This window comes from Frankliniella occidentalis, unplaced genomic scaffold, assembly GCF_000697945.3.
Source record: "Frankliniella occidentalis isolate FOCC.00 unplaced genomic scaffold, Focc_3.1 Scaffold18, whole genome shotgun sequence".
NCBI lineage: Eukaryota > Metazoa > Arthropoda > Insecta > Thysanoptera > Thripidae > Frankliniella > Frankliniella occidentalis.
Window position 1 is genome coordinate 2,111,175 of NW_026267148.1, and position 10,313 is coordinate 2,121,487.

A 10,313-nucleotide genomic window follows, 5' to 3' on the forward strand; every position below is an offset into this window, starting at 1 on the left:
GCTTCGTGGGTGTACGTGACGGTGAAACCTAGGGGGTGATTTTCAGCGTCTTTTTTCAAGTAATACCTCCCGGATTGGATTGAAGCATGCCGGCGGGCTTGCCTACCGTCGCTCGCCAAATGCGACTTAAGGCTGCGCGCAAATATGCAGTCCATACGCACGTTTGCACCTGGTACAGTATAGCCAGAAAAATAATCATTCTTTTGCTTTAGAAAAGCGGCGTAGATCAACTACCCAGTTTACAGTCAAATTCGCTGTATACCTTACAGCGAATGTGCGCCGTAAGCCTTGCGTTTCGTCTGGCGCTTCAAGGCGTACGACCGCAGGAGACGCGCCGTCCGGCGCCGTCCCCCTACTCTGTAAAAGGAGGCTGCGCTTCTCTTACAATCATTAGTGCTGCTCGGAGCCAGTGCCGGCTTTGCTTCTGGCCCGGCCCCCTTCTCTCTTCCCCTCCCCGCCCAGAGTCCGGCGGCCGCGACCACAATCGTATCGGCCGCTCAGCCACGCCGTGCCATGTTTGAACTCAACCAGACGCCGAAACTCAACTAGCGGAAGATCTCTCAGACCACAGCACTATTAGGTCCAACGACACCTGTACGTGTACAGCAGCCCTGCACACTCAGTCGAATTTCTAGGAAAACTCCTTTTCCTACACCGTTAAACATTTTCCTATCGCGAGACTCCCCTAGTTGCTACGGTATTTATCGAGTATTTTATTTGGATGCATCGACTGATAAATGAAGTGTGCGACTGGCGCAAACATATGCAAGTAGTGCTCAAAAGTACGTTGCACACTTTTAAGTGTTTGATTGGATATTTGAACACTTAAAAGTGTTAACAGTAAGGCTGAACACTTAACAGTGTGTTCAGGGTTGGCAATGAATCTTTGGACACTTAAAAGTGTTCAAATTTACCGTTGAACACAATGAAACTTTCCAGTACAACACCTACTACTGTGCACCATAGAATGGGACACTACCAAGTGCATATCAGTAGCACATTTTTGTTTTAAGTAAGTGTGATTTTAAATAACAATAATGCTTGTTGAAAATATGTAAGAAGTGGGAGTACGTACGAACATTATGAAAGCATACTTAAACAAAGACCAATATGATCATCACTCTTACTCTGCCCCTTATTGTTTGTATTTTGATTGGATTTATGTTTTCTTTTTATGCTAGAAAAATCAAACGAGCACCCTTGGAGGGAAGATTATCTACGTCTTACCTGTGAATTGGACAAATTTTCATTGATATGTTTCCTTCCAGATTCCCTATGTTCTGAGAGTGTGTGCCACACATCTCTAGGAGATGTCTCCCCCCCCCCCCCCCCCTCCCCACCGGATTTCCCCTCTCTTCTCTTCATCATCTCGATCCTGGCGGCGCCGCGCGTCGGCCGGCTAAATTCTATAAGTACGGGTCCGTGGCGGGACGCAGGATCATTTGTGGTCGGGGCGCGGGCGCGAGTGAATCTCCCATGGTCAGCTGCAACCCTTCTGGGGAGGGACGTGAACAGTGACATGTCGTCCTCATCGGTCTCGTGCCGCCGCGTTCCAGGACGCCCACGCCAGTGATCCGCTTACAGCAGCCGGAATTATTTTTTTTTTCAAATCTTTCGGCCGAGCGAAGAGGGCTGTGACAGTACTAAGATGAAGAAGATCTTGGTTGCAGTGCTGCTGACCGGACTGTCGCTTGGTCCCGCAGGTGAGGATAGCCATGACACCCCTCTGATACTTGTTATCGCAAAACAATATTTTTGCATGGGATGTACATAGTTACTACCCGCTTATGACGCCACGAATCGTCGTCATACCATCTCCATATTATTCGACGGAAACTTTACTTATGACCCTAAAAATTATGCAATTTTATCAGTAGCAGTGCTGCGTACCGTACAGTGTGGCGCACTGTTCCACATAAGTCGATAAGTGCATCGGGGCGCCTCGCTCTAGTTCAGGGACTTTCTGATAGCACCCGAAGACCTTGGTCTTGGTGGGCCTCCTCTCCCGCCGTTCCTCCCCCTCCCTGGACGAGCGAACTGACTTGCGGTGCTGCATATCTCACAAGTAGCATTCAATAACCTAGGAACCACAATCTTGCTGCTTATGGAGAAATGAACATTTTGGATGTGGATGTGTATTTTGTTTGAGTATGCTATCCTTCAACAGAGTGCGCAAAGACACTAGGCACAGTGCGTAACGCCTGTGCTGTGCACGGGCTATAGCCTGTTTGTGTGCAGAGGCTACCTTAAACAGCTGACAAGCAAAATTTGTTGATACGTAAACTATGTGCTGGACGTTTCTTTGCAACACGCGCTGGTGCGGCAGCCTTGCCTAGTCAGAGGGGCCATGCCGATGAGGGAGTAGGCAAGCCTGCCACAATGTCACGTGCAAACAAACACCCTGTACAGTATGTACAGACGGATTTATCTAAAAATGAACGTTTTTATTCAGTCGTTTTGCTGCCGTGCCAGTCAAGGGGGAAAAACTCTGAAGCACACGTTTTTAAAATAATGTTTCCAAATATACATTTGATTTATTCAGCCCCTTCCACCACCAGGAATGGAGCGACACCGAAATTTGGGCGATATCGCAGCGATATCGTTTTAATGTCGCATGTCGTTTTTGTGCCCACTTTCATGCCACTAAATCGATATGCGATATCGATACGATATCGTCATTTCCGGCGGTGCTCCCCCCAGCCAAGATAGGTGCGGATTTCCTTCTCATAACATCGCTAGAGCGAGCAAAGCCAGGGCTTTTGCAAGACGTAAAGGAAGGACCTGGAATCTATAGAACCAAACTGCAAGCTTTATCTCGCGCGGGCCGTGAATATGGAGAACGCTCCTCGAAAATTATTTTTGTGGCGTGTGCGCGCCGCGCGAACTGATAATCACGGCATGCCTCGCCTGGAGAGTATGCGGCTTATCCCGGGCTGTTCTCCGGGAACGGTGTGGTCTGACGTCACCTAATAGTCTTGTGTATGGAGCGCCCGCGTGATACCCCCTCATACCGATTACCAGCGAACCGACCTGAGCGTAAGGTTTTTTTGGGATCCCCCGACGGTGGCGGCACCTGCTCGAAATTACACATCGGTCCCTTCATCGAGTGTTTACAATTACAAGTTGTGGATGCCATTGTTACTTACTTTCAAGCCTGCAGCAAATGTGCATTTTTTATCGTTTTTTTTACTATCCTTCAGAATACGGTTCGCAAGTCGTCGTCGGACAAGAATGGCAGACCCATCTGAATCAAAATGATGCATTCGGGTACCTCACTCGAGGGCTCAGGGCCTTCGCCGCCTCTTCCAGCAGTAGCAGCAGCTCTAGCAGCTCTAGCAGCAGCGGCGGTGGCAGCAGCTCGTCTTCCTCAAGTTCCTCGTCTTCTAGTGCAAGTGGCGGCGGTAAGCACTTATAGATAAACTTAAAAACTTCCTTAACAATAATACGCACTAAACCCCTATGCATTTTGCTGTGCATAAACTTGCAGGATTTCAAGCAGCCATAAGTATGCACAAATTTTTGTGCATAATTGTGTACAAAATGTGCATAATTATGCACACACTGTACATAGTTTTGCATAAAATTGTGCATAATGTTATGAGTGCATGAAATCCTGCAAGTCTCATGCACACCAAAGTGCATAAGGATTTAGGGTGTAAACAGTAATATATGACCCATATCTATTGCCTCTTCTTGTGCGAGCTGGATTATTCACGCCGCGCTCTTTCGTAATTAATTATACTGTATACCGCATGCACGCGGTCAGGTGGGTTGCCTGATCACACGGAGCCCAGCCCCAGACATGATAGGCAAACCCGCCCACACCTGTGCAGGCGGTGTACAGTATAACTACGAACGTGCGGGGCGTGAGTCGTCCACTTGTTACAGTGTGGCCTACAGATCCATGACCATGTTGTAAATATACTGGACAGCACGCAGGTGGGGGTGTGGTTTGGCTACTTGCTCGGTACAATAAAGTGCTACAGTTAGAGTCTTAGTGAGCGCACTAGGCAAGTCCGAAAGCCCGCCCTCACGCCTGCATGCGGTACGGTGCAACTACAAAATGTTCCGGGTACAAACCATACACAAGTTGATATTTTTCCCAGTTAAATAGTAAACGTCCACAATGAAAAGTTGGATTTTGTCATCAGGATATGGCGGGTCCGGGTCGTCCAGCAAGGCTGCGAGTGAGGCGTCTAGCATGAGCGGTGCCGCTGGTCACGGAGGGGGCCCGGGCTACGACTCACTCTCGCCACCACACGGCGGATCGGGGGCTTCCTCTGGATCAAGCAGCTCTGCCTCGTCTTCGTCTGGCGCCTACGGCGGAGGCGGTGGGTATGCCCCCGCAGCGCCCGCCCCAGCTCCAGCACCCGCCCCAGCTCCCGCCCCCGCTCCACCACCTACTTACGGCGGATCTGGCGCGTCCGCCGGATCAAGCAGCTCCGCCGGGTCTACATCAGGCGCCTACGGCGGGTGCGGGAGGCGGCGGATACGCGCCTGCGCCGCCCGCCCCAGCTCCCCCTCCCGCTCCATCGCCAACGTACGGCGGATCTGGGGCGTCCTCAGGATCTAGCAGCTCCGCCACGTCCTCGTCGGGCGCCTACGGCGGGGGTGGTGCCGGAGGTGGAGGGGCAGGTGGTGGGTATGCCCCTGCAGCGCCTGCCCCAGCTCCCCCTCCCGCTCCATCGCCAACGTACGGCGGATCTGGGGCGTCCTCCGGTTCAAGCAGCTCCGCCATGTCCTCGTCGGGCGCCTACGGCGGGGGCGGTGCGGGTGGCGGTGGATACGCGCCTGCGGTGCCCGCCCCAGCTCCAGCACCCGCCCCAGCCCCCGCCCCAGCTCCATCGCCCACGTACGGCGGATCTGGCGCGTCCTCCGGATCAAGCAGCTCCGCCGGGTCTACATCAGGTGCCTACGGCGGCGGCGGGGCGGGAGGCGGTGGATACGCCCCTGCGGCACCCGCCCCTGCGGCACCCGCCCCTGCGGCACCCGCCCCCGTCGCCATCCCCGCTCAGTCGCCTGCTTACGCCGGCTCTGGGGCCTCTTCCGGCTCCAGCAGTATGGCTTCCTCAGGGAGCTACGGAAGTAGCAGCGGCGGAAGCTACGCCCCACCAGCATACGGAGGGTCGGGAGGTTACGGTGGGAACAGCGGTGCGTACGGCTCCGCGCCCGCTCCGGCTCCTGCACCGGCACCCGCACCAGCCCCTGTAGCACCTAGCTATGGGAGCGGATCGTCATCTGGAGCCAGTAGCAGCGCCATGTCGTCTTCAGGAAGCTACACTGGAGGCGGGGGTGGTACTGGCTACTCGCCTGCTCCAGCGCCAAGTCCCGCTTACGGATCCGCTCCTGTTAGCTCAGGTGGGAACTACCCTGTCCAGGCATCCGGAGCGAGCTCTAGTAGCGGTTCATCATCTGGGAGCTCAACCTCAGGTAACTACGCGCCAGTCAGGAGGCCAGCATACGGCGGCAGCAACTCAGTCGGGGGAGCAGGACACGGCCAAGTCATCATGGTGCCGTCCTCCGGTGGTCATCGGCAGACCATCACCATACCGCTCACTTTCAGCTCGCGGCCATCAAGACCCGTGCTGCCCGCGTCCGGCCAGCTCACCATCACTCCCGTGTACGCGACTAGCGGCTCCGGGAGCCATGCCAACGCTCAGGACTCCGGCAACCCTAACAAGATCGTAGTCGTTATCAAGGGGGTAGGTCAGTCGGGAGGAGGGTATGGCCAACATCAGCCAGCCCAGACGATCGTGATTCGGCCGCAAGGAACTTCCTCATCGGCAGGCTCCCACAGTCAGAGCACTGCAGGAAGTTACGGCGGGTCCGGGGCGCGACCGGGTTCGTGCTCAGTGTGCGGCCCGCCACCACCCCCGCCAGCGTACGGACCGCCAAGTCCCCCGCCGTCGTACGGACGACCAAATCCGCCGCCACCCCCACTGCCGTATAGTCCACCTAGTCCACCGCCGCCGTCGTACGGTCCACCCAATCCACCGCCACCTCCACCGTCTTACGGTCCGCCCGCACAACCCGCACCGTCGTACAGTGGTTCATCGTCCGGAGCCTCGTCACAGTCCCAGAGCTCGTCAAGCGGCTACGGAGGGTCGTCGCACACCTACCCTGCGCCGACGTACGCCCCTTCTCCACCCCCAGCCCCCACTTACGCCCCCTCGCCAGCGCCGCCCCCTGCGCCCGCCCCCTCGTACGGCTCTACGGGCAGTAGCAGCGGCTCTCAGTCGTCCAGCGCCGCAAATGCCGGCAGCGTCTCCTCGGGGGGTAGCTACGGCGGAGACTTGTACTCCCCCACCAACCCAGCGACCTGTTCAGCGTGCGGGCGCCCCAGTGCTGGCGCGCAGCCCGCTCCCGCCCCCGCTTACAGCAGTGGGGCGCCGTCCGCGTCCTCCTCGTCGCAGAGCCAGGCGTCCTCCGCGTCCCAGAGCGGTGGCGGTACGTACGCCGCGTATCCTGCGTCGCAACCTGCCCCTCAGCCCGCCGGATCGGCATACGGCGGCAGTGGCAGCTCAGCGCAGTCGTCAAGCCAGTCTCAGGCGGGAAGCGCGGCCGGGGGCTACGGAGGTGGTGCGACCTATGCGCCCCCAGCTCCCCTCCCGAGCAGCCACCCTCCTGCCGGGGGAGCGTACGGTGCGGGCGTGTCGAACTCGGGGTCCTCCTCGCAGAGCGGCAGCTCATCCGGCTCGTACGGTGGATCCAGTGGGGGTTCGTACGCCCCCGCCCCTGCACCTGCTCCTTGCTCAGTTTGTCAGGGCGGCACGCGCCCGCCCACTGACGGGACCCCCGCCTACGCTCCTCCGCCAGCGCCAATACCACCCCAACCGTCAGTTCCCGCCGTACAGCCGTCATATGGCACCCCGAGCACGGCGCAGTCGTCCAGCGCCTCCCAGGCAGCCTCCCAAGCAGCCTCCCAGGCAGCGGGCGCCTACCAGGGCACCGCAGCACCTGCCGCGGACCCAGCTGCAGGATACGGCGTCGCCGGCTCCGGCTCCAGCTCCAACTCGCAAGCTTCTTCTGGCTCGTACAGCGCCGGTGGAGGTGCTGGGAGACCTGCCACACCGCCCTACGCACCGCCCGCGAGAGTCCCTGGCTCATACGGCGGTTCGGGTTCGGGTAGCCAGGCAGGCAGTCAAGCCTCGTCGGGTAGCGGGGCCGGTTCCGGGGGCATGTCCGCGCCGTACGCCAACGCCCCCGGTGGCGGCGGCGGTGGGTCGGGGGCGTCCAGCCAGGCGAGTAGCAGCAGCTCCGCGTCCAGCTACAGCGGGGGGATGGACTTCGTCTTCCCCGACATGGACCCCCCGGTGAGGCCGGCGCCCAGGCCTCCCCAGCCGGTAGGAGGGGCGGGTAGCGGAGCGTACAGTGGCGCCTCGAGCTCCTCTCACTCCGAGGCGGGGGCGGGCGGAGCAGGCTTCGCGCCCTCCGCTAACGAGGTGATACCGGGGGCGGGCCACACGGGTGGCAGCCTAGCTAACAGCGCTTCCAACAGCCAGGCTTCGTCCGCTGCCCAGTCCCGTGGTTTTGGAGCTGGTTACGGGAACGAACTCGGTGGCGGCGGCCATGGTGGGGGTGCGGCCTCGTCCTCCTCGAGTTCGTCCAGCTCCAGCTCTGGCTCTGGCTCTGGCCTCGGAGGTTCGAAAGCTTCTAGCGCCTCTAAGAGCGAGTCTAGCTCATCCGGCGGTAGCGGGGCGTCGTCCTCGTCGTCATCTAGTTCTTCAAGCTCAAGTGGCTCCTATGGAAAATAAGGGGCCACAGACACAGCTCCGAAGGGAATCTGCATCAAAGTCCATGTCTTGTTTAAGAAATTAATGTAAAGCTGTGTAGACCTGCTAGAAGTTTGTGAAGCAGTCCTTAATGGTTGCCATACTAGTCCTTTACGACAGTTTTTGGACTTTCTCAGAAAACCAATTAAGTCGGCATTCAAACCTTCGCCTTCATCCTAGGCAATACTGTAGACCACACCTAAACATTAATAGATTAACAGATCAATTTTACATATCTTGCCTTACAAAGTTTATTACAATTGAAATATCTTATTATCAAAGGGAAAAATAAAGGTCTTACTGTCAAAATACAAAATGCAACTGTTATATCGGTATGTTAATCTGTTGATCTCTTTAGGGAAGACTACTATAAATGTGGTGTATTTGTACAGAAAGTACCTTTTCTGGAACCTTTTGTGGGATGTGTTCTACAATATATAAGCTGTTTGGAATTTTATCCTGTTACTTCTAGCTTGGCCCTGTGAACAATTTGAGGCCCTCAATAAGACCAACTCATAACTTTTTAACTACACTTTTATGAGCTTTGAATACTAATGTATGTTTTATTTTTTTTCGAAGCTCCGAAATTTTATTGCGTTCAAATTTAAAGTTACCGAGTTGGTCGTCTCAGGATTTATGTTTTGAAAAGTGCTTCTGAAGGTGTCGCAGCCAGAATTGCTGATTTCTTTTATGTTCTTATATAAGCTTTTGTGTTGGTTAAATTTCAACTTTTAAAATTCTTAACATGTTCACATGTTGTAAATAGTAAAATCGACATAACATTACAACTCTGGCTTAGAGAAGTAGTTCCTTTGTCTTTTCTGATTTTAAAAATAATCACCTCAGCTCTCTGCTTATAATTTTGAGGCGCAAGGAACGGTTTCAGTAGGAATGAATGAATGAATGAATGAATGGACAATAACGGTTGGTCTTACAGACCCCATACAATAATTTTCTTTGTTTTTTCATCAAAGTGAACATAAACATCATACTCCCATACCTGCCTGATAATATTTAATCATTGAGCTGTCAAATTCAGTAGTCTCCCCTTAAAGTGATTTCTCTAGCAAACAAATGCGTGTAAAATGATATAGGAAGTCTAGGACGTCTGTCACGTCAAAAAATATTAATAACTATGTGGGTCGCCTCAACTGTGATACAATAATATTTTATTTATTAACAACACGAATCTTGTTTATTTTTTCCACTGATCCAAGCCCATTTAAACCACCATGACTTTCACATTACATTATTTTACGTTGGCTCTTCTATAGATTTGATGTACATCCTCCAAATTGCAGAGCTCCAGTTGCAATCAATCCAGTCCTCACTTTTGTAAGATCCCAGAAAGTTGAAAAAATGAATTTACGGAAGGGGTTGAAAGTTACATTAATGCTGCTCATCCTCAATCATCCTGGCAGGTGGAGGAGGCGTATAAAGTAAAGTAACAATACTTGTTATCCCCCCCCCCCAAATCGTCTCTAGTGAGCCCCCTAAATGGTAGGCAATTTGTGCCACAAAAAACCTGTAAGTAGGCAACCCACGGTGCGCCCCCATCCCTCCTCTCTGTGAGCCGGGCCTTATACCGCACTTGCGGTAGCCTCTGACACAAGTTAGTAGGAGAAAGAATCAGACGTACGTGTATACAGCAAGCCGTAGTTGCCTACCTACAAGGCGGTCACGGTTTAATCGTGGTGCCGCAGGCTTTTTGTCGGGGTAGGAAATGGGTGACTTACGAGTAAACAACGATAACATGTGTGTATTTATCACAAATCATTTCAAACTCCAATTCCATTGCGTTACCAATAATAATATTCGAACAAATAAATAAAACGTAGCTGGTTCATACATCCAGTATCATTATATTGACCTCACTGACGCTGCTCCCAGTGAGGCATCCTGGACTCCTCTCGCAGCGTCCTCTCGTGCGGAGGGGAAGACGATGTCCTCAGGAAGAGTCTGTGCAGCGCCTTTGGGAGAAGCCTGGACAGCGCCGGCTGTGGGGAAAGCAGCGTAGTATAAGAGGATAATAGTTAAGATTGCAAACGGGATGGGTGATCCACGCCGTCTTTTTTGTCTGCCTATACTTTACTGGATTCGTGCAGACAGACGGGTTGAATACTCGCACGGAGCCGTAAGGCGCCATGGCGAGCGACGGTAGGCAAGCCTGCCCGCACGCCTGAATACGGTACAGTATATTTTTAAGCAGAAAGAAAAGACGCCGCGGATGGATTACGCGCCCTGTACAGGGTGGTTGCTGTGCTCCGGTTAGGGCAAATGCGCGGACGGTTTGCCTATTTGCAAACCCAGTCTGCATGTGGGCTAGCGCTAGAATACGTAGTTGCTCCAACGGAACTCAGCAACCACCCTCTAAGACCTTACGAAAATTTTATTTTGGCAAAACTAGCTTCATGTTTTGCTAACGCTGCGGGAATAGGGTATAGCTGGAAGAAGAAGTCAAAAGGACTGATTTGTTAGATATTTTAGTTTTCTTTGTAAGCAGATGGCGAAAATTATCGGATACTGAAAAAGGTATTCAGG

General features: G+C 53.8%; 3 protein-coding genes across 3 annotated transcripts in view; 2 read left to right on the forward strand and 1 right to left on the reverse strand.

The window, feature by feature from the left end:
* Nucleotides 1-1,388: 1,388 nt before the first annotated feature.
* On the forward strand, nucleotides 1,389-4,706 carry LOC113207559 (putative protein TPRXL). The gene is made up of 3 exons (XM_026424179.2): nucleotides 1,389-1,703; nucleotides 3,201-3,401; nucleotides 4,152-4,706. The coding sequence occupies exons 1-3, from the start codon at nucleotides 1,649-1,651 to the stop codon at nucleotides 4,571-4,573; spliced, it is 678 nt and encodes a 225-aa protein (XP_026279964.2). The 5' UTR covers nucleotides 1,389-1,648; the 3' UTR covers nucleotides 4,574-4,706.
* Nucleotides 4,707-5,507: 801 nt separating this feature from the next.
* On the forward strand, nucleotides 5,508-8,961 carry LOC113215740 (fibroin heavy chain-like). The gene has a single exon (XM_026435410.2). It carries the CDS (start codon nucleotides 5,508-5,510, stop codon nucleotides 7,752-7,754), a length of 2,247 nt encoding a protein of 748 aa, XP_026291195.2. The 3' UTR covers nucleotides 7,755-8,961.
* A 682-nt stretch (nucleotides 8,962-9,643) lies between these two features.
* The window catches only part of LOC127748892 (uncharacterized), a 6,756-nt gene continuing 6,086 nt past the window's right edge, over nucleotides 9,644-10,313 (reverse strand). The window contains exon 3 of the mRNA XM_052264314.1: nucleotides 9,644-9,769. Within this exon, the coding sequence (XP_052120274.1) occupies nucleotides 9,644-9,769 (126 nt within the window). The remainder of the gene's footprint in view (nucleotides 9,770-10,313) is intronic.